The 25812-nt window shown below is 38.9% G+C and overlaps 1 protein-coding gene across 1 annotated transcript in view; it reads right to left on the bottom strand.

Moving 5' to 3' along the window:
• The window catches only part of LOC135714863 (steroid receptor seven-up, isoforms B/C-like), a 57024-nt gene extending 40276 nt beyond the window's left edge, over positions 1–16748 (bottom strand). Inside the window, exon 1 of the mRNA XM_065238276.1 lies at positions 16700–16748. Within this exon, the coding sequence (XP_065094348.1) occupies positions 16700–16748 (49 nt within the window). The remainder of the gene's footprint in view (positions 1–16699) is intronic.
• Positions 16749–25812: the final 9064 nt, after the last annotated feature.

Raw genomic sequence — 25812 nt, 5'->3', positions numbered from 1 at the left:
ATTATGATATCATAATATGTTGTACTTGCAAATTACAAGAAGATTTTTAAAGCATATGACTGACACGTAAAACCTGTCAATGTCGCATTTAAGAGAGTCGCAATCATGTACGCTCACAAATAAAAAAATCGCTTATTGTGACTCTCTGAATGCGAAATTTACAGGTTTTATGTGTCAACCTCTTCTTGTAATTTACGAACATAAAATGTTATCACTAATTGCTTGTAATGATTTCACAATTCCGAGAAAAAATTGTTATATAGCAATATAGCGAAGTGAGTGGAAGCAACCCTGATAAGGGGCAACCATTCTTGGGTCGTCGAGCGCTTCATCGCGACGACTTACTTTTTTCGGGGAAATCTCGGTGTAGGTACGGGATGATTTTTTTTTTGTCTGCAACTCGGCAATAACAAAAGAACATTTACACCACCATTTTTCATTTGTGATTTCCAATTCAAGTGTACTTTATACCTACACGGCTCTTGGTGAACGCGCGCGCCCGAGATAAGGCAAAACTTGGAGCACAGAAGAGCTCCACCGAATGCCAGAATGAATGTTGCTGGGCTGGCTGCCTGTTTGGAACGCTTGGAATGTTCAACGCGCGTTCTCCGCGCTGTGTGAAGTGAACATGTAAGTTGGAATTTTTGAATTCCAGCTGTGTGGTTGGATTCTGGTGCGGGTGGAGGGGGGGGGGGTGTCTGTTGAGGGTGGGAGGGCACTCTGATTGGAAGAAGAGTTGAAATGTTTGCTCATGCTTAACGAAGTGCGAGCGTTTTGATTAGTGGTCCCGATCGGTACGGTTCAGTAGAATTACAAGAGTGTTCTGAACAATTTCTCTTTTAGAATTCAAACAGTGATTGGGAAAGTTGAATTCTTGAATTTCTCCATACGAATTGGTAAAAGTGACTCACTCTCTGAGTAAGATTCGTTTTCAGTGTAAATTGCCATCTCGGCTAGAAATAAAAGTGATTCAGAATGCATACATGTTTTTTTTTTTTTGTATAATTCGAACGAAATCAAAAATATTGGTGAATATCTCAAGATATCTATGCAATATTCTTCGAAAGAAAAGAGGACAAAGAATAATGAAAGTTATGAAAACTATAACTATAACTATATGTTGTATATATGTAGTTTTGTCCATTCTATTTGGAGTTTAATATGCTACAATAAAACAATCGAATTGACATTCCATTTATTCAATTGAAACGATGGCTATTTTAAAGATTTTTAATTGTGCACAGATAAAAATTAGTTTATCTTACAAAAGATTTAGTTGAAAGCCACTTGTCTGTCATAGTTCTGTAAGATAAAGATTTGTGATTTCAGGTTCACCTTGATTTCTTAAGTTGTTTTGCCATGACTAACATTAGTAAGTTTCCGAAAATTGGGTGCACATGATTTGAACCTAATTATGAAAAATAAAGGAACTGATTTTATAACTTAATCTTTATAATTTAATCTTAATTTTTGGATTTATTCTTTGACCACCCAATTTAAAAAAAATAATAATTGAGGAATGAATTGTTCATTTTTGGAGATTTATTTCTAAACCATTTATTTTGTTATTAATATATTATTGAATTGAGCAGCAAAAATAATCTCGTAGTACTACTTTGTTTGGACCATAATCTTCACATGTCTAGAATAAACAATACAAATACAACATAACATGAAAAAGTTACGGACTTTTTTCGATGCCTGTTTTATAAAAGAAACAGTCCTTATGCATGTAGGGTTACGGTATGTAATGTGGGTCTAGTCCTTTCATTCGGCCTATCACGCAAATAAATAATTAATTAAGGAATATTACACAAAAAATAAGGAAAATATTGATCACTGATGGTTGATAAATGTGTACCACACACAAATCAATTTATATCACAACATTTCAATACATTTTCAGCTCTCGTAAGTAATAAAACTGGTTGAGAATATCACAATGTTCGGAGTTTTTAGCCGCCATGACTTATAAGGTTAAGATGGGAAGGTTGACTGACGATCATCAAATGGCCTGATTATGGCATTTATTGATTGGAATTACCTGATAATACACACTAGACGTAAAACTTACAGTTGCTGTTTGAATATTTTATGTTTATTTTAATTGTTTAACAACGTTTTCACAAGTAAAACATGGACCCAACTTTAGGGACACATTTCTTTTCTATGTTCCTAACTATGGCCCATGAAATTCATTTGACAGCATATAGCAATAAGAGTAACGTCAACAATGTTGTTTTGCATTTGGATGATAAGGAACGAACAGGAAGGGAGATTTTTTCTGCCAAACCTGTATAATGAACATCACAATGTTCTGATTTAGATATTCTGCGGTCAAAAGACGATAAGCGAAATTTTTAATTTTTAATTTTTAAATTGAGTGATTTAATGTAGTTTTCGTAAAATTTTCTCTAAGAAATGTTTTGAGGAATGAAGAGCATTAAGTTAACAGTGATAGTGATAAAAAAAAATACATCAGAAAACGTTACCAAGAGCGTTTTTTTGAGGATCAAACAAGATAGGACGAAGTTGCATCCATAAATAGACCCAATTTGGGGACAATAGACCCATATTACATACATTTCCCTCGTGAGTTATTGTCTTAAAAAAAGTAAGTTTTTCAACTTTTCGTGGTTTCTGATAGCAAACGACATGATAAGCATATCTAAGCATACCATTTAGCAGTAGAATATCGTTTGCAGGTAAATTCATTGATGAGTTATGATTAAAAACGTAATCGATGGCTGCATATTAGACCGAGGTTAGGGACGTATACCCTACATATCATCCTAAAATTTCAAATATTTGTAGTTCAACATTTCTAATTCCATTCCTAGATGATTTTAATCCATTAAAAAACCTCCTAGCAAAAACTGTCCCCAATTCTGACATCAAATGATCACTCACATCACCCGTATAACAAACGACCAGAAAGAAATAAAAACGGATCATCTCGCTGATCGTCAGTAGTGCTCTGGTGCCGAACAAATGGCAAAACCAGCAAGCAACGTTGTAAAAGTGATCAATTTGTTTAGCGCAGCTTTTATAATTTGTAGTGATTTATGAACTCTTAAATTCACTTCTTTGTAGTTTGTTATGTTTTGTTGTTATAAACAGCATTAACAAGAATCTTTATATTTCTCTTCCCCGCACACCTTCCGGGCGACAGACACCGTCGTCAGGCTTAGGCTCAGCAGCAGAAGTAGTAAGCAGCCGTACTGTCTGTGCGATCGGCATGCCATCAGGAAGGAGAAGAAAGGTGCTGAGCTGTCAGTTCGAGCATGGTGGTGGAGGACGACGACGGGAAGAAATCACCGATGATTAAAGCCATAAAAACGCGTTACTTTTCAAAGAGCGCGAAAAGAATAATAACAACAACAACAACAACGGAAAAGATCGCCTTTCTGAAGAGATTGGTGAACAGAACACCATCATCAACGACGACGACCAAACCTATATAGGACTTCGATGAACCTGCAAGCGGTAGTAGAAGGAAGAAGAGAGAAGCCAACCGTGGAGATCCGACAACAGAACACAAGGTAAACACCTAATTTATTATCCACTTCAGTCGGGTGTTGGGCTGTGGGGGAAGAGGGGAATTTTTGAATGCTTTTTCGATTATCGCGTGCGCGCGTGAGCCGCTCTAGCATCAACTCACTCTGTCTGTATTAGGAGATCGCTGATGAGTGAGTGGTATCAGCTTGATGGAGCCATAGGTCATCAAGTTGCCTCTTTTGGATTTGATATAAGGTATCAAAATGTTTACCATATCAAACATTAGGAAGTGGGTCGATAGTTAAGGTTGGATATGGAACCAATTCAAACAGAGGCGCAATGTCAAAACAGTGAAAAGCCGAGCAAACAATCACACCGGTGAGAACAAAAGAGAATCGTAAAAATGTCTCATTTGCTTCTAAACGATCCTTTTTTCTCGCCTAAGCACGCATCACAACAATAGCCATATATTAGCTCTCTAGAACCGGGAAAATGCCCCGTTTCGAGAGTCTGTGAACGGTAAGGCCGTGTGGCAGACAATATTTATGCTCGACAGTTGCTGTCACGCTTTGTGTATTTCCAATTTACAAACGATCGAGTTTATTGTCCTTTCGCCTGCACAGAGAGCGCAGCAAAAAGGTGTAGCATATTGGTCAGTAATGATGTTCTTTTTTCCCCGGCTCTAACAAATATACACCCCTGAGATTTATTGCTTTTGGACGTATTTCATAAAGAAATGAAAGCAGTAGAAAAAGTGACCGTTGGTCCAATCGAACGGTGAGGAAGCAGCAGTCATTCGAATGTTCGAGCGGCAAACACTCGCCGTCAGGAGCATCAGAGCGGCAGCAGCTCAAGGTGTTAAATTTATAAATTGCACACAAAAACGCAATTTCCCAAACTCTACGAGTTCACGAGTGTCGTGACCCACAAAAAAAGGTGTATAGAAGACAGATCTGCTGCTCTGGCTCGTGGAAGGAAGGTAGGTGTGCTGGTATGTTGTGGAGGATCTTCGAGAGGCTCACCGTTGTTGCTTGGGCTCTGCTTGTGAACGAAAGCAAAACTTATTATGTCCCACTTGAGCCGGCGCAGCGGGAGTTTTTGTCATTTTCATTTATTCAATAATAAATATTTGTGTTACTCTTGTAACCTTTCTCTATACGTGTTTTGGTTCGTTCTGCCTGCTTTCGGGCCGCTTCTCTTACACTTAGGCCCCCACCTGGTTGGCAGCTTGTGGTGCCTGTTAAAATTAAGACCCTAAGGTACTGCGGTGAAGGGTTGCCAGTTAGTTGTGACGAATTGGCAGCAGGTTGCCAGGTTGTGTGAAATTTGGGAACCAAACTTAGTTGTGGCTATACATGCAGATTGGCAAATGTGGCACTTGGGATACTCGTATGTAATCACCAATGAAAAAATCATGTTATTTCATCTAACTTTAAGCGTAATATCGCATAAATCAGCAATGTTGGGGACAGACTTATAAACAATTTCATTGTTTATGCCAACTAAGATTTCCCGGGTAAGACACACTTATTGAATCCTTAATGAATTGACTAAGCTCTGGATTTTAACAATTCTTTTCGGTTGCTGAACACTTTGTCGAGTCCTTAAATCTTTGATGTTGTGCCAATCGGTGATGGGTTAATACGTTGAATATCATTAGAGCAAACGCCATTAGTTCACGTAAACCTAAAATTTATTACATTCAATGTTAGTTGCATTTTCTATCATCCTCCGCAGCGAATATCGCAGAGAATGTTATATGTTGTCCATGCAGACGATGCAATGATTTTTTATCTTTTTTATTTCGTGTTCTGTCTACGCTTTCGACTATACCACCAAGCTTTTTATTTATAACATTGTAGAACGACGCACACACTTCGATTCTCTCCAATTTCCGTTCAGCAGAAAAAGCATGCGAAATCAAATTATCGTACTATGAGCGCTTCTTATTTTCCTAAGCATGGAAAGAGCAGTGGAAAAAGCACAGGGCTGATAATCGCAACGTTTTCGTGGTTCAGTCGGCACCTTTTTTTTTCTCCTAATAATTAATTGTTCTCACTTATACACTTCATATTTTCCGATCTTCAGTTTTCATGCATCGGATCACAGCTCGGTATATCTCATTAAGGGAAAAATGTTAAGATCCAGTACTCCTACCACCACTTCTGGTGAACGAATTCTGAACTAAACTGTGCATCATCCAATAGTTCTTGTACATCTGAATAAATTTGCCAAAAATAGCAATCTTCGATCTAGTTCAGCTATCAAATACTCACTCGTACCATCTGGTGTGAACATTTTGAACTGGGCGGTCCACTCTATAATAGGTCTTGTTAATTTGAACAACCTGAAGACAACAAGCTTCCGTCTAGTCGGGATGTTGACTTAAGCAAGCCATTAGAATCAAAATTAAAATGGCGAAACGAATCTTACATCAAATTTGAATCAAGTGTGTGATAAGAAGTTCAATCCATCCATAAATGGTCAAGTTATAAGCGTTTAAAATATGACACTATTTCGTCACATAGTAGGTGTAGTGTTATGACAAAACAAACTAGGAAATATTGCAGATCGATGGAAGTTCTACCAAAATCAGTAGAATATTGATCTTCTTTCCTTTATTTAACGTCGGTCTCTGTTCCGCAATCTAGTGCCAATCACCGACGGACATCGATTGCCATCCATTGACGGCAATCGAATGTGCAGGAAGACAGCTTCCACACCTGCGTAGGATATCGCACCCATTCAACACACATGGGCCGGGACCAACGGCTTTACTTCCCTTCCGAAGGAAAACGTGACCAGAGATTTTTCTGCCTCAGAAAAATCCCACCGACCTCGGCTGGGATTGAACCCAGACCCATCGGGGTGTTAGAAAGCAGTCACGCTTACCACTACACCACCGGCGCCGGCAGTAGAAAATTGATGTAATTATAGCTTTTTTGGTCGAAAAACGTCATGCAAAAAATAAATCAAAATCTGATGTGTGTTAGACGCATAAATTCAAGATTTCAAACATCATTGCTGCAATATGCCACGTTCAGGTTTCCAAGCAGGAAAAATCTGCTATGAATAATCTTAAACTATAAATGTTTTCAGATGTTAATTTGGTTAAATTTTATTATTTTTTCAAAGTAAATATTTGGCTTCTATCTAAGAGATGAATCTTGATAGATATACTGTTATCTTTGGGTCTCACGAGAACTGCTCATGTTTAAAAACAAAGAAGATACATATTTTTAGCAGTTCCAGGTCAAAGCAAAAAGAAAACATTTTTGACTCGAGCTTCTCCAATTGCATAATTTTTTATTATGGGCCAGCCATTTTCGATCTTAATTTTTTTTCTTGAAAATGCCGTATTTGACATTTTTTAATATATCGTAACACGAATACGTCACTTCTTATCGAAATGTCGTCTGCTCCGACCCTATTGATAAAAACTAACATTTGAAAATCAACAGAAAAACAGAAGTTTAATTACATGAGAAAACATAGTCCACACATTTAACATATTTTAGCTTTTTGCCTTCAGAAAAAATTGCGGAAATTTTTAAGGTGAATCACTTCAAGGAAGTTCCATTAAGAACTTCTAGAACTACGGGAACATTTAAATATGCAATTTGAAGGATAAGTTCCAATAGCAATACGGTCCCATAGATTTATCAAAAAAAAAAATTACTTAATCGAATATCAAAGAGCTTCAGGGCAGTTCCATTGACTTCAGGAAGATTGCTAGAACTTTAAAGTTGGTGCCAAAATTTCAGTTATAAGTTTAAAGTTCTAAAAATTTCGTGACAGTTCTATGAACAATAGGAAAATAGTGAGAACTGCAGAGATATTCCGAGAACTTCAGGTAAATTTGAAGAACTTTAGGGCCGTTTCATTAATTTCAGGAGAATATCTGCAACGTCCAAGAAGTTCGGAAAATTAAAGTATAGTTTATTAGACTTCAGGAAAGTGTAGTGAACTGTTATAAACATAACAGAAATTCCAAGAAGTTCACGGACATCCAGCGAACTTCAGGTAGGTTTAGAATCTTTAGGAATTGACAGATCAGTGTGAACTTAAAGAAAAATTAGAGATATTGAGCGATAAATTAATTAATTAAAGTCCAATTAGCTTCGCATAAATTGTTGGAACTTTGAAGAAGTTCTGAGGAATTAAAAGAAATGTTGAAAAGGGACTGTTCATAAACTACGTAGACAGTTTAAGGAGGCGGGGTTGACTATTATACACGGCGAATACAAATTATAAAAATGTATGGACAATTGTCTACGCAGGAGGAGGGGGGGGGGGGTGGGATGGTAAAGAATTAAAAAAAAAACTTTCATACACAAACGGCGGGAACATAAGGGTTCTGGAAAAATTCTGGATTATTTTGGAAACTTCAGGGGAGTTTAAAGAACTTCAAGGCGGTTCCATTTGCTTCAAGAAAACTGCAGACACTTTTAAAAAGCTTTGAGAACTTCAGGAATATCCAGAGAACTTCAGGAAAGTCAAGAGAACTTCAGAAATATAGAGAGAACTTTACGAAAATTGTGGATTCGAAGTATCTTAGAGAAGCTAGGTCTAGAGATCATTGGGGAATTACAGAGATCTTATGGGCAAATTTCAGGGAAGATCCAAGAACTGCTGGAAGGTCCAGACTTTCAGGATAGTTTTAAGCGTAAGCGTAAGTTCCGGAAACTTCAAAGTAGACAAAAGATCTGCAGAGAACTTAAGAAAACTTCATTGAAAATTCGGTAGCTTCAAAGAAGCAAAAGTTTAATAGATTTTTAGGACAGTTCCATGTATTCCAGGTCAGTTCCAAGAACTTCAGGAGAATTCAGAACACTTGAGGCATGCTCCGAGAGCATTAAGACAGATCAAAGAACCTAGAACTTCTGAAGAGCTTGGAAATTTTTAGGAAGTTTCATTACAGGTATACCTCGATATAACGTAACTGCCACTTTTGGCTTCCATTGTCGATATCTCTAAATTGACAATTCAATCATACAAATCACTATTACCAATAAATGGGGGATTGTTTCATCTGTCCGATGTTGATATTCTTTTGCTTGATTGAATGATCGATTGCGATCCCTATATTCCATTCAGGGAAGTTCCGATTACTTCAAGGACGATCAGATATCTTCAGAGCAGTTCCATAAAAATAAGGAAAACTGTAGGAAGATGTATAAATGCTTCGAATAAATCGATAAATACAGCTTCTAGCTTGCGTTGAAAATGTGCTTTCGATGTTCATGTTACTCAGCATAAGTTATTGGTTGGGTAAAAGCCATGAGTGGGGCCTCATAACCTACTCAGTACCGGCACGGTATTACCAAGCCGGAGGCGGTGGGTTTGATTCCCGGTCCGGTCGAGGGAATCTTCGGGTGGAAATTGTCTTGACTTCCCTGGGCATAGAGTATCATTGTGCTTGCCACACAATATACAAATTCATGCATTGGTATTGGCATAGAAAGCTCTCAATTGATAACTGTGGCAGTGCATTTAGAAGGCCTTGCCGATTGTTCGTTTCCTATGATGAATTGATAAATGTGCTATGCAAATACAAAGCTAATACAATATTTTTACAACCAGACTGCAATGTCGAGTCTCTAGTAAAAGTTTGGTACATTTTCAGAATCCGAAATTAAATGTGAGCCCGGACAAAAAAAAAGGTGATCCAGTAACATTTTACCACGTTTAGGAATGTCTTGAATGTCTGCTAAATAAATGGTCCTTAAATCCTTAGTTACATTTTCCCGTTTCAACACTTAATTGAGCTTAAGTCGTGACCTTTTTATACATTCTTGGAAACCTCGAAATGTTGTTAAAGTTTTCCTAAGAGTATTGCTAGTTTGTTTTCAATCTCGCAATCTACAAGAAGATTCTATTTGGAAATATTACAATGTCACAGAGTGAGTTAGTCTAAGTCAGTGTTGCTAAATGTTGTGTCGCTCATCTGAAGGCGAATCTTTTCAATTGTTCAAATGGTCCTGGGTATTTAATTTGAAGATACACCTTTTCAAACGAACATTATCTTTTATTGATTGATTAATTGATCATAGACAATTTAAAGGGTTCCGATTGAAAATGTCATCCCGATTTTAAATCCGTTTTGGGCCAACTTAAAGCCGATGTCAACCCAGTAGTGCTGAATGCGTGTTAGATGAATGTATGGTACATGTCGGGTCAATGATAGGTCAATGTAATGTTGTTGTCGGATTGGGTAAGATTTTTAGTTGCTCTGGTATAAGTATCGAAGTACACAGAAAAAAATTCTGAACTTCAACTATCGCGTAAAATCTCCCTTCGTTTAATTTTGAGCTATACCAGGCATAAACAGCGAAATCGTTTACAAGCTTGCATACAATATTGCAAATTTATGCGATATTGCGCTTAAATTTACACAAAATATCGCCTAAATTTATGCCAAATCTAGCGTTAATTTTATGTGCGCCATATCTCGCAGAAATTTACATGAATTTTTCAAACGGTGTACAAATTGGATTGATGCAAATTGATACATATATAATAAAAATCCCTGAATCTTGAAAACTGTTTTCGATCCATAAACTACGTTTAATTCTTGCATATTAAGATTTTTACATTTTGTCCAATTTTTTTAAACTCAGTCTTATAATTTGAAGTATTTTTAGAATTCGAATCATATTAGCAATAAAAAGATTCAGAATATTAAATAAACTTTTCAATTTATTTTCATGATCATGGAGTTAAGAGAATAACACCAAGTGGAGGAACATACAGAAGTGGTAAATGTCAATCATGACATAAATTTCCTCCATACAATTTATATGGTGACATTTTTGCAGTAAACATATGCATTTACCACTTCTGGGCACATGCACACATTACCAAGTACGTGAAAGTCTTAAATTATATGATGTCCAGGATCCTGAGAAAAGTGAACCCTGCACGCCTTAAGTTTCATCAATTTTCACGTTAATTTTTTCAGCAAGATTTTTATCAGGGCTCCTTCAAATTAAATTTGTCATTTGCGATGGATTAGTCCGAGATAAATGACAACTTTCATAATAGACCAAAACTTTAAATGTAAAGCCAGACTACCGTCTATTCTATGTGGATGTTAAAGAATAGACTGAATCGTAAATTAGGATTAGACAGAAGGCTTCGAAAAACAGCAATAATTCAACCCTTAGAAGTATCGATAACTCATTTCATTCCAAGACTTCCATAAACCATTCCCCAGTGGTCCTCGTACACATACTTTGTCGCGACGACAGAATCAATCAATTCATAATTTACGATAGCCGCTCTCCTTTGCGGTTTCCTCTTGTTGCGCGCTTTTTGCATATTTTCGCCGGAACGACCAGTCGTCGCAAGTCGTGAAGCATTAAATTTCCATTTGATTACCATCCCAAAAGAGACAGCATTTCCCCAGATTCCGAATCAACCTAGAGATGTCAGTAAAAGGCGAAAAAAAAAAACAAATCGAAACGAAGAAGCTTTACGAGATGCAGCGGATCGATAAGCAAATGATGCTCGTAAAACGCTTCTTGGTTTGCTTTTCCCCCCCGAATCGATTCCAATCTCGGATCGAGGAACGGTAAAAGTTTCTCCGGGGGACATAAAAATGTGATCGTAAAATTCCTCCTGGCTGATGGTGATGGCCTTCCACCTGATTCGGGGTTTCGTGTCGGAAAATTGGGCTCGCGCGCAAATCTCCCAATCCAATTGGCTCGTACGATCGGACCAGGAAGGCAACCGCGCGCCGCCGGGATGAGAACGGTTTGGTAAAAAGGTGTTAATATCTGATCATCGGAGTTCGAAAATTGATCGTTGATCTTTGGAACGCAGTTGTCGGACCACACACAGAGCACGCTTTGGTCGAATGGTTCGAGGAGAAAAATTAGAGGAAGGTAGCTACCATGCGATCGTATCGAGAAGATATTCGCTTCGTTTTTTTTACGAGCAATTGATTGTCACTCAACAAGGTTGAGAAAGTTTCACAGTTGAAAAGGGAATTTTTTAGGAAAACTTTCAATGTAGATCACTATTCAAATGTAAAGGTTGAGTAAACGATGGTTACCCTACACCACAGCCAGCAGGGGTAAGATTTGGCTTATCTGTGATTCCGAATCAACCTCCCGTTGAAGTCTGAAACATTTCTTTCGAATTCATACCCCCAGGCCTCAATCAACTCGGGTTACGAACGGCGGCGCGGGTGTACACCATTAATCAACCCCCAGAATGAAGTGTAAATATTGCGCGATTAGTTAATTATTAATGATTTATTCAATATTTACGAGCTGAGCTCGTTTCACACCTCCTGGATTGAGCGGGAGAACGCCGATGCTAACCCGGAGATAACCCTAATTCATCCTAACCTCACTGCCTCGGCTTGTGGCTCCAACTGGATTCAATACAAAGTTGAAAGCAAAACTTATGCCATCATCATCACCATCAGCATCATCCACACCACCATCCAGAGTCTTCACGTGCCCGCTGAGACTCTTCGGCTGATTAGCAGCGTGAGATAACCTCAAGCCACAAAACGGCTTCACACTTGGGTTTCTTCTCAAAGCGTTTCAGCCTAGGGTTGTTTATCTTGCCCACTCTCAAACTCTTCGCCTGATTATATGGCTAATGTTATATGGAACCCTATTATCTACACAAACCATGAGCTCATATCGCAAAACCGCGAGCCGCCTCACTCTCTCTGTCTCACTGTTCCCTCCGAAGGCAATCCACAAATTGAAAAAATATTTTGACATGTACACAATGGACCCCAAAAAGGTGGTGTCTGTAGACCACCCCTCGCCAAGCCTCTCAAACCCGGGACTCCGAAGGAAGCCGATGAGTTGCGAAAATTGCGCTCCGCCAAGAAATCTATTCGAAAACCGACACGACCAACCAACAACAGATCCAATCTCTAATGTGATTAACACATTAGCTGGAGAAGATCCATCCCCATAACCGCAGGAAAGCGTGTAAATTTCAGGGTCACATGTGTCTACACAGGCCGGTCGAGGATCAATCATGTTCCGAGCGCGCGCCCTCTCGCGCTCCATGTGAGACTCGTTCATCGGGCGTGTGACTACGCCGAGTGCGCTGAGGTCACACTCATCTTTACCTAACAGGAAACAGGCACAGAGCGACGAGATGGCCGGGGAATGAATCCTTTCCTACAGGTTAACAATCAAACGACAGCGAAGACACACTCGCACACCGCGCACTTCGCGACAGGCGAAGGTGTAAAAGTCATAAATTTCACCGCCGCACGCTAAATCATAAATCGATTTAATTTTATGATTGGCAAACTTCTTGGGCTTTTAAACAACCCGGGGGTCACAACCTGAAAGTTTTTCTGTTTCTCAGCACGGGACGTCGGGATCATCGGGATAAGTGCGTGAGAACCGTGCTAACGGAAGCCTAATTTTATTATTCTTTTAGATATGTTAGGCTCAGCTGATTACTTCAGTAGTTTTTATGAGTATGCCGATGGGGCATTTCCTAGAAAGTTTTGAGAGGTCGTCTTTCAATAGATATTAGTAAACATGTATTTTTCTTCAGATTTGTCATTTGGTGCCTACTTCTTCAGTGAACCTATTAAGGGATACAGTCCAACTGTTCTTAAAAAAATATCGAAGACGATTCTTGACAAGACTCGTTTCAGTGATGTTGTTGCCTACACACTTAGAAATAAATAATTTTACACGTGACGGAACCCGTCTTTGACATAAAAGATGAGACGTAAACAAACAGGTCATGAAATATTAAGTGCTCCGAGACTGAAAAGTTCGTTGCTATATTTCGCGTCTGTTATGACTCAAATTTATGTCAAAATTGGCGCTCGTATATGTCACTCTCAGAGTATCTAAATTTGCATGATTTTTTTTTTCTAAGTGTGTAAATGATACTGACAGGAAAAGCTTATTTTCTGTTGAAATTACTTTGTTGTTCTACTGTTAATATTTTGGTATCCAAGCAATATGAGATGAATTCACTGCAGGGATCACTACTTGATGGCGCTAGTGCATCGATAATTTTTCAAGATTCTGATAGTTTTGATCCTAACCAAACATAAAGTTTCTGTATTCGGCAAAGATGTTCAGTGAGAACTTATTCTAGTTCAGTTTTGTCTCACATGACTGTGCAAATTAATACGGTTTTACATGAGATCTCGTGATCTTGACCATGAAGAACTATACCGTCTCCTGCAAAATATTTAAGTTGTTTTAGACTTTCCAGGTTAGGTTAGCTATATTAATGAGACAGTCAGCCGAGATGGATTAGTACAAAAATCCTTACCATCACCCCTTATTCCTGTTTATGAACGAACCGGATACGCCATACAAACAAACAAAATTGAATGACATATCCCACAAGGTAGAATAAGTGATCATATAAAAATTCTCGTTTTTGAAAACTTTTTTCCGGTGATTAAAGAGAGGAATCTTTATTCCCTGATGTTTTTTTCGGCCGAATTATTTTTCGGTTACTTTGACGCCATTAGTCCGCTGAAACGGATAGCAAAACCGAGCAGCATTCCACCTGCCGAAGTTCAAGAATTTAGGAACCCGAATAAAGGAATCCGGTCAAAAAAATAACCATCCGGGAATAAGAATACTCGACTGGATCTATAGAATAGTGCAAAATTATCCCACTAGGTGGCTCTAGTAAGCACACATATTGTTCTTTTTTATATCTAATGGTCCTGGCCATAAGGAAAGTTCCCGTATTCAGCGAAGTTTTAAATTGAGTTTTGAAGGAATTTGAGGAGGCCACCTGTATTATGGCCTCCCTTAGCTCAGTCGGTAATGGTGCAGCTACAAAACAAGACCATGCTGGAGGCGGCTGGGTTCGATTTCCGGTCCGGTCTACGAATTTTTCGGGTTGAAAAATTTCTCGACTTCCCTGGGCATAGAGTATGGTTGTACTTGCCACAAAATTATACTAATAACTATGGAAATGCATCTAGAACACTAAGTTGAGAGGACTCAATAAGCTAATATACGATAAGCAATAAGCTTGAAATGTGAAGGAGAAGAAGACCTGCAATGATCATTGCGACTGTTGTACCCGCTAATTGTTACCCACTACGATGAATTATATAAAGGATATCCAGTTGAATTTGATAACTCAGATAACAAGTCTTACGTACTTTACTCCATCCTACCCAAAATTAGTAGTTCTCCCCGTGGACCCCACAAAATCAATGTACAAGGTTGTTTTTAATCTCGGTCAAAGTGCTGTGAAATGGGAAGAGCGATACTGGCGGTAAAGAGTGACGGATGCTGGACCCGGGTGCAGGAACATAGTTGAATCTTGCTGGGAAAATACATTGGGATCTATCTCAGGCCACTATTGTAGAAAATCATAACTGACGCAACTCGGGCGGAGCGATTCGGGAAGAGTAATATGATTGCTGTGATGTAAGGGAGATGCCAGTCTGAAAAACGTGGAGGTTTTATAGGTTAAGTTCCCGTCTTACGTAAGAACCAAATCGAAACAACAAAAGTAGAATTTATTGAAGGCCCAACAGCTTTTTTGTAGCATTTTGCCCCCGGGCTTGGAAGATCGTCGGTCACAGTGGTTTATTCTGGTATAAGGGGAACCAGTATCGGGTTTGAATGGTTATAGTATCATCTTGTTCATAAGTGTTGTGTTGTGTTGTGGGACTCGGCTGCCTTAGACAACCGTTTTTGTTTACAAGTAGAAAATGTGGGATCAATCTCCGATCCTTTAACATTAAGGAGATTTATAGTCACATCGCTTGCTTATCGTAGTTCAATCATAGATGGTATGATGCTTAACGTCAAATATTGGAATTAAAGTGGTAATTTTATACGATAGATGAGGAGATGAAAGTATTAAGTTGATAGTTCCGTAAGAGTACGGCAGTGTGAAAATTGTATGGAGAGAGTAGATAGCGAGCAAAGGTCAATTTTGAGGAAGGTACGAATCAGGTTGATCATCTCCTGTACCAAACTCTCCCGTAGGGGAGTGGGGAAGGGATGATGAGGGGTATCTATCGATTGTTTCACACTCAAGTCGCCATCTGGCGTAAGCTCTAGTCGAGAGGTTCGGAAATTGCAGCTATTGTTGCCTGTACCGCTGTATGTGCTCCTGTCATCGTCAACTTAACGATCTCAAGGAGACACGGGTAGGGGAAGTAATACAAACATGATTAGTTAAAGGTATGATGTGATATGATGGGCTCGGTGGCCTTAGAGCGACCGATTTTGCTTACTGAGCAGAAGCTCATGAGGTTAATCTCAAGCCCAAATTCAAGATTTATTAACCACTTTATTTGTTAATATGAATACGTGGTAATAACAACAACCCGATCACAAGTGGTGTGTTGTAATATAAAGAGGTCATTTACCTAGTGGCAAACGTTTTTGCTTACTGAGCAGAAGACCGTGACTCCTTTGCGTAATAGGATCGTTATGAAATCAATTCAGTTTATCGTTTGCTGAAAACCCAACCCTGCACACATCTTTGACGTAAATTATGGAACGTAAACAAACATGTAATGTAAAATTAAGTTTTCCCAAACCGAAATACACGCAACTCGACGAAAAGTACGGTTGATTGAAATTTATTTTCTCGTTTCTTTTAACTGATTCTTAAGTCATTTAAGCCGCTTGCATGTGTCGGTCTCAGGGCACGGACATTTACATGACTTTTTGGTAGTGTGTGTGATTCTTCGTGGAAGGATAGAGGATTTCTCGGCTTCCATCAAAGTCAGTGTCACGTCAACACATTCCTACGAATTCCTTTATTGACCTGCATTCGGAGGCGGCCGCCCGGCAATAACGGAAGCATCCGCGGGCGGTCAATCATGCTCATGCTCATGGTAAGGAATCCTGACCATATGAAAAAATAATATGAAAAGGTTGCTCTACTGAGCAGTGCTGCTAATTTTCATATCATTCGATTGAAGATGAACCAATACAACCATTAAATCAGTGACGCCGGTGGTGTAGTGGTAAGCGTGATTACCTCTCACCCCAGCAGGCCTGGGTTCAATCCCAGTCGGTGCCGCCGGGATGTCCTGAGGCATGACATCTCTGATCCGCCTCTGATTCACGGAAGGGAAGTAAAGCCGTTGGTCCCAGATTTATGAGTTGATGGGTCGATAGGTAGGGTCCAGGTGTGGTAACTGCCTCCCTGGCATCGGTAGCATTGGTGCTCAGCACGGAAAACAATTAAACATATTAATACGTACCTACAGCACTGCTACTGAGTACACTGGAGAAACCACAACTCTTCTTCATTTAGAAATGGAGTTCTTTGCGCAAAGCGGTGGCTTATATTATTGGTTCAGCGATAGATTAACAGATATGCCACAGTGAATATTTTTGATTGTACAAAAATCGCTCACAAAACAATATCGCCATCTCTCGATCCATTGTGGACACGAATGTTAAACACTCTATAGCAGCTGACTATGTGTGTCGCCGGGTAGCCTCAGATTGCCTAGTCAGTATAGAATTGGTTTTACCAAGCCGAAGTCAGCGGTTTCGATTCCCGATCCGGTCGATGAAATCTTTCGGGTTGGAAGTTTACTTGACTTCTCCGGGCATAGTATCGTTGTGCTTGCCACACAATATACAAATTCATGCATTGGTTGGCATAGAAAGCTCTCAACTAATAACTGTGGATGTGCTTCCAGAACACTTTTTTTTTGTTTTTATTATAGTGATTTTTAGCCATATGGCTAGTTTATCTCTTCTTCCAGAACACTAAGCTGTAAGCCGGCAAAACGCTTGCTACAGAAGCGTAAAATCCTAAAATAAGAATTAGAAGAAGCAGAAGCAGAAGAATAATTTGTGTGTCGCTGGATGACTACAAAAACAATCAACACAAATTATACCAATCGAAATGAACAGCATGAGGAGGTTTTAAAAGCACTTGGCCGAGTAGAGTGGTGAAAATGTTAGTTGCATTGATACTGCCCAGCTTCATTTCGTCAGGCCTAAACAATCGTTAGTCGCAGTGGTTTTGCTATAGTGAACGGTGCTCGGTGACCTAGTTGTGACCGTTTTTGTGTACTGATTAGAATATCGTGAGTTTAATCTCAGACTTCTTCACATTCCTTCCCTGATCCCACCTTACTGTTAGAACGTAGTTGGTTCCGTTATTGATTTTATGGATATAGAGTCACTGAAATTTGTACAATGAGAATGGACAGTCGCATTCAGTTGATTCATTGTGGAATTTCACTGATTGTATTCAATCACGGAGTAGCAACCATTGATATGTGCAATCAGTTTAAATTAAACTTTACTAGGCTTTTTGGACTTTTTAAGTCTTTGGGCTGCTTTCTTCTCCTGCACATAAGCCTTCAGCCAGGTTTATGTAAACCTACACACTTAGTTTTTTCTACCAAGCTCGGCTGTGCAAATCTCGGCAAAAAAAGTTTTGCTGAGATCTCAGCAAACATTTCATTTGTTTGCTGAGATTCAGCTAAGCATTATCCGAAACTCAGCAATCAAATGTCACTTTTGCTGAGATCTCAGTGAAACTTTTTTACCGAGATTTGCACAGCCGAGCTCGGTAGAAAAAACTAAGTGTGTATAAGGTTTAACCTAGTCGATAGCATTACTATAATTATATGGTTTAACTATATGGGTAATTTATGTTTTAGGCGGAGGTGAAGAAATTGGCCCTTAAACATTTTAAACCCTTGTTTGGCAATTGACAGAATGTTTTGGTGCCATAAAGGCTTTTTTATATGAATTGGTTCCTTTGCATGCCTTTATTTCAATGTTCTGAAGAGGAATATCATAATACTTTACAGAGGAGTTAGTTCAATTGATATTTCATTTCTGAATAAAGAGCGATACAATTTAATATGCGCAACAGGGTGAATCAGCTTTACAACCCCCTGTCCCCCACTGCTCTTGCAATGCGTATTGAGGTCCCCAAAAATTGTGCAAAATTTGAACGAACTTGGTTTTAATCTCGATTTGTGGGAGAATTTTAATTGTTGCATGGGAAAATATATGGGAAACGGAACGATCTTATTCATTTGCTTACCAAAAATTCAAATATTGCTCAAATTTCACCAAATCTCGGACTAAGATTGAGAATACTATACAAAACAACTTTGTCGAAGTCTGCAAATCGATTTGATCTTTGTACAAAAAGTTACTAATCTTTCACTTTAGACCAAGTCTTCCACACGTACCTACAAGCTCATACAGTGTATCGCAAAATTGATCGTACACCCTAGAGGACAATTTTTTGAAACATGGTGAATAGATATTTTTTTTTTAAATCGTGGCTGGTGGTTGAACAGATGTTTATTGATTTATTGCTATACACAGTTCGAAAAAGTAGTCTAAATTTCTGTTCAATATGATGCACATATATGGAGCGTCACATATCATATTCGTTTACATTATATATCATGTAAAGTTCTGACACGTTTCATGCAAAGTAGCAAATATTGTATGCAAAAGCCACCTTATTGTCCACGTCTGAAATTTTAATGTTTCGTTAGTTAGAATTCGTACAACCTTCCATGTCTATAACCTAAAAAAACCGGAGGTGGGCACTCAAACCGCTAACTGCTAAACCATATCTCCAGAAACCATTAGGCGTTCTAATGTTAATAATTTCAGTTTTAAACAAATATTTGAACAGTTGTTCATTATATATTTTGCTAATAGCTATAATAAAAACGAATTTCAGACTTGACCATTACGGTGCTTCGAATACCGGACGGTTCGTTAATCTGGACATTTCATTTTCAATTAATTATTTCGTCAAACATACGATAAACATGTGTGCTAATTTTGAGCGATAGCACAAGGTCATGTTAAAATTTACGTGCTATTTGAGCATGGTATACATTGATAATGAACTTTTCAACGTGACTGCATTTTTGGACTAAGTGTTGGGATTTTGAAGCTTTACGTTGCTCAGATTTCTATAAATTCTTGCATAATTGATAGCTATGAGCAATTAGACGTCATTTCTCATAGAACGTCACTGATGTATTGAAATAACCATCAAATACGCCATTTTAGCGAGAGTCAAAATAGCCCAAAGTTTCATGGAAATCGGAAAAGGTCGTGTCTGATCGATTCGTCAGTTGGCGTGGAAATGCTAAATAAACTCAACAACTCCGCTTCCGCAAACATCCTTGAGCAAACTTGGAGAAACCAAATATTTCATCTTTTTAAAAACGCATTTACTTTCCAGAAGCATCCACCACCCCGGCACGCATAGTAAATCGCATTATCCCTCCACCACAGCCATAGTGACACATCCTTGTATTTGGATTTTGGCAGTTAATCCTGACGGAACAGTTGACGGCGTGGGACGGTGGGTGATTTCGGGAAAATATTATATTTTACTGCGTTTTTCCCCACAACAGGAGCAAATCAAATTAAGAAGATAAACAAAACAATAACATTCAGCTTGAGTGGGTGCTGAAATTTAACCCTTCTATTTTTTAAGTGAAATGCCGGGAATAAAAGGGTTCACGCGGAAATGAGGGGTGTCTGCCTTCTCGGTTCCGCAATTTCCGGGTGTATACGCTATCGCATCGTGGTCCACAGGACACGTGTTCCACGACGGGCGACAAGCGGTGGAGTTTTCCGGGGATGTTTGATATTTTTATTTAATTTCGACGATATTGTTATCATTATTTTCCTTCCGGTTGTATTTGTGTGCGAGAAGCACGAATGGCGATATGCGAACACAATTGCACAGTATTTTATCATTATGATGCGTTGTTTGATTTGCCATTGTTGCTGATGGAAGCTCGCGAAATCGCGTCAATTTTAAGCGAAAGGGCATCGGCAGAGTCGAATTGGTGTATGTACGCTATTTGTTTGCCTATCCGGGATTGGCAACCGTGAGGTTATGTTTTGGTAGTTGTGCTATATCGCTAGCATTAACGTGATTGAGTACCGCAAGCTTTTGTGATGAAGGTGGGATTGTAGGTTTCAATGTTTTAAAATCGAATGCAGCAATAGTATGCTTTGTACTCGCAATCGAATCCAATTTGTAAAGTAGATTAGTGAATCGCAACTTTCAAGCTACTCATTAGTCACCTCTCTGCGATATACACTGATCGCCCATCCCGGTGATAGTGGTGACATCTCCCCAGCATCCATCGCTGCAGCAGTCCTATCAACAATCTCAGCCCTACCGCAGCATCAGCAGCAGGGGTGTGATTTATAGCACCAATAAAAGCTAGATACGACAAACTGCCGGGTAACCCGTTTGAAGACTTAGACTTCGATTCCCGGTGTAGTCACAGTCAGTCTAATGTGATTAACTTTTAATAACAAAACAGATTACCACTGTGACCAACTGAGAGGATTTTACACTACAGTAGCACAGAACAAGCTTACAAACAGCTTCTTCTCCTCGCTCAGTCAGCCCTGGTGGAGAATGAACTAGCGCCAACTGGGAAGCTGATGCTGTTTATGCAGAGCTTCCTTTGTATCCAGAATGGTTGTGTCATTATTCATCACCAGCTGGCCGTCCTCTCCGTATCCATCGTCTGACAAAACCAAACGGAAAGGTATTTTAAATCCGTTTTGTCATCGTAATGCTGGTGTTTATTTTTCTTTCAACTTCTTCGAGAGATCCGAACGCTAAGCTCGATAAGTTAATCTGTGTTCAATCTGCTTGTTTTTCCTTACGTCTTCTGAGAGACGGTGCTTGTCGGTCGGTCAGCGTAGAATTGGATACTGCTGTGTGGAAGCAACCAAATCCCAAGTGGTTTGGATGATCGGAACAGGCGATAATTGAAATATGCTTCTTTGGATTTCTTTGAGATTGCGTCAAAATCTTTTGAATTGTGCGCCCAGCAGATGTGCTTTTGTACCTGCGGTAGTTTCTTTTCTTCCGATTACCTTTTGGAGATAATCGATAAACAGGATTAGGATTAGGCAAAAATGTCACAGACCATCCCGAAAGGCAGCTGACCGGCAGCTGGACCAAGGTCCCACGGAGATTCATCGAGCCAGCAAACTCTGATTGATATTCCACGTGCATTCGGCGGCAATCGCAATCCTTTTCAACTCCGATAAGTTCACAAGGTACTTGTTAATTTTCTCACGCATATCTCGAGCGATACCAGCCACATTCCCTGCAAGCAATATGTGTGAGATGGGCAAATGCAAAGTTGCATGATCCGGCTGCTGCCACCGCCGCTACCATGAATGCTACTTTCACATCGGGGAAGAATCTTCCCCCGTTGCACACATTATTACATTATGCAAATTAATCATATTTGCAAGATTTATTTCCTTCTACGTGGACTCTCCTAGTGGCTACGGAACCGGGTAGAATCCAGTGCGAGCAGCGAAATATGTACTCGCGTATTTGTCGTGCACACAATCATCGAGCGAGAGGAAGAAAAACAGTCAACTTGCCATGTGTCTTATTGCCAGCGAACGTGCACTGCACACGGGACAAAAAGTTCCAAAGAAAGCACACAATCAATGAAATTCACATTATCGATATCTAAACGACGACACCGCGGTAGGGGAAGGGACGAACCTAAAGATGCGCGGAAAACCCGCGTGAGAGTGATGCTGCATCCCAAGTTTCGAACTCCAGTACACGGTTGATCGCGGACGGAATGCTAACGAGGTGCCATTTGTACCCACGCAAATGGAGATTTCTCGGGAATTATTTCTTCAGTTTTTGTGATTTTCTTGTTGAGGAAGATGAAAGACATTTGGATGGTAGAAAATATTTCAACTAATTTTTAGGTGTTTGAAATGTTATGGAAATTAAAAAAAAAATATACTGGACTGATTCAAATTTCTAGCAGTTCGTTTTGTGCGGATACTTGTTGAACTATTTCACAATAATTATTTCCACAGAATTGTTAAAATTTAGTCAAGGGTAGTGGTCATCATTAATGGCCGAGGGTGATTTATCATCATTAATGGCACAAATATTTTAAGGTGCTTCATTTTCAGAAAAGTGATGAATTTATAATAGGCCACCGATTCATAACCCAAAATATGAGCCTGGGCAAAAATGGTAGAGATCGATGAAGGTTTAGAGGTCGCGAAAATGATTTGAAGTTTGTATTGAGATTGTGACGAATTAGTACAGGAAATTATTGATTTTCACTTACATTGCTCTAACTTTGGTTTAGTTGTCCAAACGTTTAAAAAAAATAGTATGTGGTTGTAATAGTAAGTCTATTGTTTTTGTGATGAAATTGGCGTTTTTGTATTGCAAATATTAATCTGTCAATTTACAATATTTCGTCATTTTGTCGCATTTCTATATATCTTGATATGCTGTTAAACTGATCGTTACATTAAAAGTCAACACCAAATAAATTTTTTTAACATTTGTACATGTGGAAGCAAAGTTATAGCTATATAAGTAATTTTTGAAATTCTTCCATAGTAATTCTCATACAAATGTAAAATCATTTTTTTTTGTTTATTAATTTATTTGATAAGGCTCAACCGAATTACCTTTACAGAGCCGAGGATTCTTGTTCACTATACAATACATCTAAAAACAATAGTCAAAAGATGCAACACAATAAACATTTTATCTTCCGCTATCCAATAAGCCTCCTCCACCAGAACGGGAGCCGCTTCGAGTGGTTTCATTGTATGGCAGACTCGCCAACGGGGGTCAGAGCGCTTCCATTGCAGCAATGGACGCGAAACGTGGTCAGCACTTACATATTCACATACACGAATTGTTTGCTTTCCAAAGTCGACGACGCATCGATTGAAAGAACTGCTGATGAAGAACAATGAGGAGGACCACACAATGGTTGCTGTTGAGTAAACAGACGATCGCGTGACACACATTGAGAGTGGTCTGCTTCTGTCGACAGCCGAGCAAACAATAAATGTCTTATCATTTGCGTGAACTCTCTTCATCAATCTTTAATATTTTTGCATAGGTTTATATTGTGAGGTAATGATACGAACTGGAGGGTGGCCTATCAGAAATTCATCACTTTTTTCAAAATAAAGCACCCTAATGGCACAGTTTTAGAAGGCTTTGATTTATTGAATTATTTAATTTCAAAATCATTCTCAGATGCCTAATTACGCCAAAGTATACCTTAAACATCCTTCTTGAAGATAGAAGGATCTTTAAGGTATACTTTGGCGTAATTAGGCCTTTGAAAAAGCGCGTGGGTTGCGTAGAACATTACAACATATTTTAAAAAAGGGGCTGACAAAATCGGGTCACTGTATTGAAATTTTATGGTCGACGAGATATACACCAAGCTATTATCATTGATATATCATCACAGAATCGTAATTGATGTAATTAATTAAATTTGTCTGTTTCGAGATTTCGTTTATTTATATTAAATTGTTCTTGGAATTCTCCAAACAGTCGGTTGACAGAAGAGTATCAGTGTGGCAGAACCAAAATATTTGGATTTTTTTTTAATTCAGTAAAGACCAGATCACCACCATTACTCAGAGAATAATTTAAAAAGTTAATCATTTCCTGAGGAATAATATTTGAAAACTTTCCATGAGCGGTAAAATCGTTTGATACTGCCTTTGTTTAACATTGTAAACCAAGGTGCAATAAGAGCTCTTGAAAAAAATATGGAAAAATCATGAAAAGTCTGGTCTAGACGAGAGATTGTCTGGATGTCTGGTTGGCAGTGGCGTCGCGTAGCCTCATTTTTTACCTGTTCAACAACTTTGAAAACGTTATTCAGGGTCATGCTTATATTCAAATCAATTTCAAAGGGTACAGGGTCTTCAAGTTTCATTGATTTTTAAATTTATTTAACCTGATAGCAGTAGAAGAAATGAAGGATAAACTGAAAGGCAGCCGAACAATTTTCTCTACCGAGAGAGAACCGAAATGAATGCTTAAAAACCGAACACTAACGGTTTAAACAGCCGAGTGAGATAGTTTTTGGCTCAGTGATTTAAATCAGTTGAATTGGCCACAACAGTTTTGCAGTATTTGCGTGACGCTTGCGTTTATGTGTTACAGTATAATAGTATAATAGCTCATTCAGCAAAATGTAATCCTAAAAGGCTCAGCATGCAAACAATAATAAGCGAGGAGTCATCCACACTACTACACTCAAAATCATTCACGGTCATCTGTCTGTTTTGCTCAATTCTGCGTTCATCGAAGAACATAGAAGCTATAAGTTTACGAACGTACTCAGTGCGACTCGCCAAGCTACTGCTCGTTTCTGATGTTTTATGCGTGTGAGTGAGTAGTAAATGGAAAATGAAACAATTTTTCTCACGCATGCTGGATGCTCTATAAAAATTGAGTGAAACCCTTCGTCAGGACCGATTCCAGGAAAATGACCATATCTCGGTTTATTCTGCGCCAATTTTAGCTCTTGGTGCGTCATTTGCTTTGGAAATGGTTCTATTTTTGGCGTATGAACAAAAACACAGATTAGTAACGGACACCCTGAGAAAAACTCATCACAAATTCAGCAATTTAGACATGACCTCCGGAAACCCGGAACATCTCCGATATCCGGTAGCCATGGTCACTTCCATTGCGACACCATGAAATTTGATTAGTTTTCTAGTCGAAGTTACAACAGTCCAAAGTTGGACAAAATTTTGCTAGTACCCTATAAATCTCACAACCCCTGTATATCGCATCACATCATCGCAACTGAAGGGAAATTTATATATGTAACTGTAGGCAGTTCGTTTTTGTTTGCTAATCTGGTTAAATGTTATACTTAATTATCTTAAAGATAAATTGTCCAGCTTAAACCTTTGCAGGGGTAAGCGGTGAGACCATAGAGGTAACTCTAAGACTAGAAGGTCCCGAAATAACGTGCTCAACTTTTAGGCTCGATTCACCCCTCGAAACATAGGAAAAACCAATAACCCCTCATTTTATCTGTCAAACTTTCATAGCGAATCAAAACAAACATTGCGTAGTATTAGAATTTCGACTCGAATGGGGTACGTTAATCGTTTGCTTGGGACCAATAGGCTAGTCAAGTAGTGAGCCAATTTAAAATCGTTAATTTCGTATTGATTGTTGGTGGGACCATCATCATCATTCCCAAATATTGGATTTGTGATTTTCACCATAATTTTAACATTTTAATTTCTTAGGATCCTTCTTCACAAGACAGTCGTCCTTTGCGTGAGATGAATCAAAACAAATCATGCATTTAACTGGCATGTAGCAATTTTTGGTTCCGTGACCCCATCCCTGGCACTTACGGCATGGGTGTGGTTCTGAAAACTTCCTCCAGTCTTCCAAAAGTATTCTCCCTTCACTCAAACATGGTTCATGCTCCATGCTAGCATTTTCTAAAACCTTAAGGTTCTTTAGTTCACTAGACTTTAAGTGAACTAAATAAAAATC

This window comes from Ochlerotatus camptorhynchus, unplaced genomic scaffold, assembly GCF_037179485.1.
Source record: "Ochlerotatus camptorhynchus isolate MF236.1 unplaced genomic scaffold, CSIRO-AGI_Acam_v1.1 ptg000743l, whole genome shotgun sequence".
NCBI lineage: Eukaryota > Metazoa > Arthropoda > Insecta > Diptera > Culicidae > Ochlerotatus > Ochlerotatus camptorhynchus.
The sequence above is the reverse complement of the archived record's forward strand: the minus strand, read 5'-3'. Positions and strand labels throughout refer to the sequence as shown.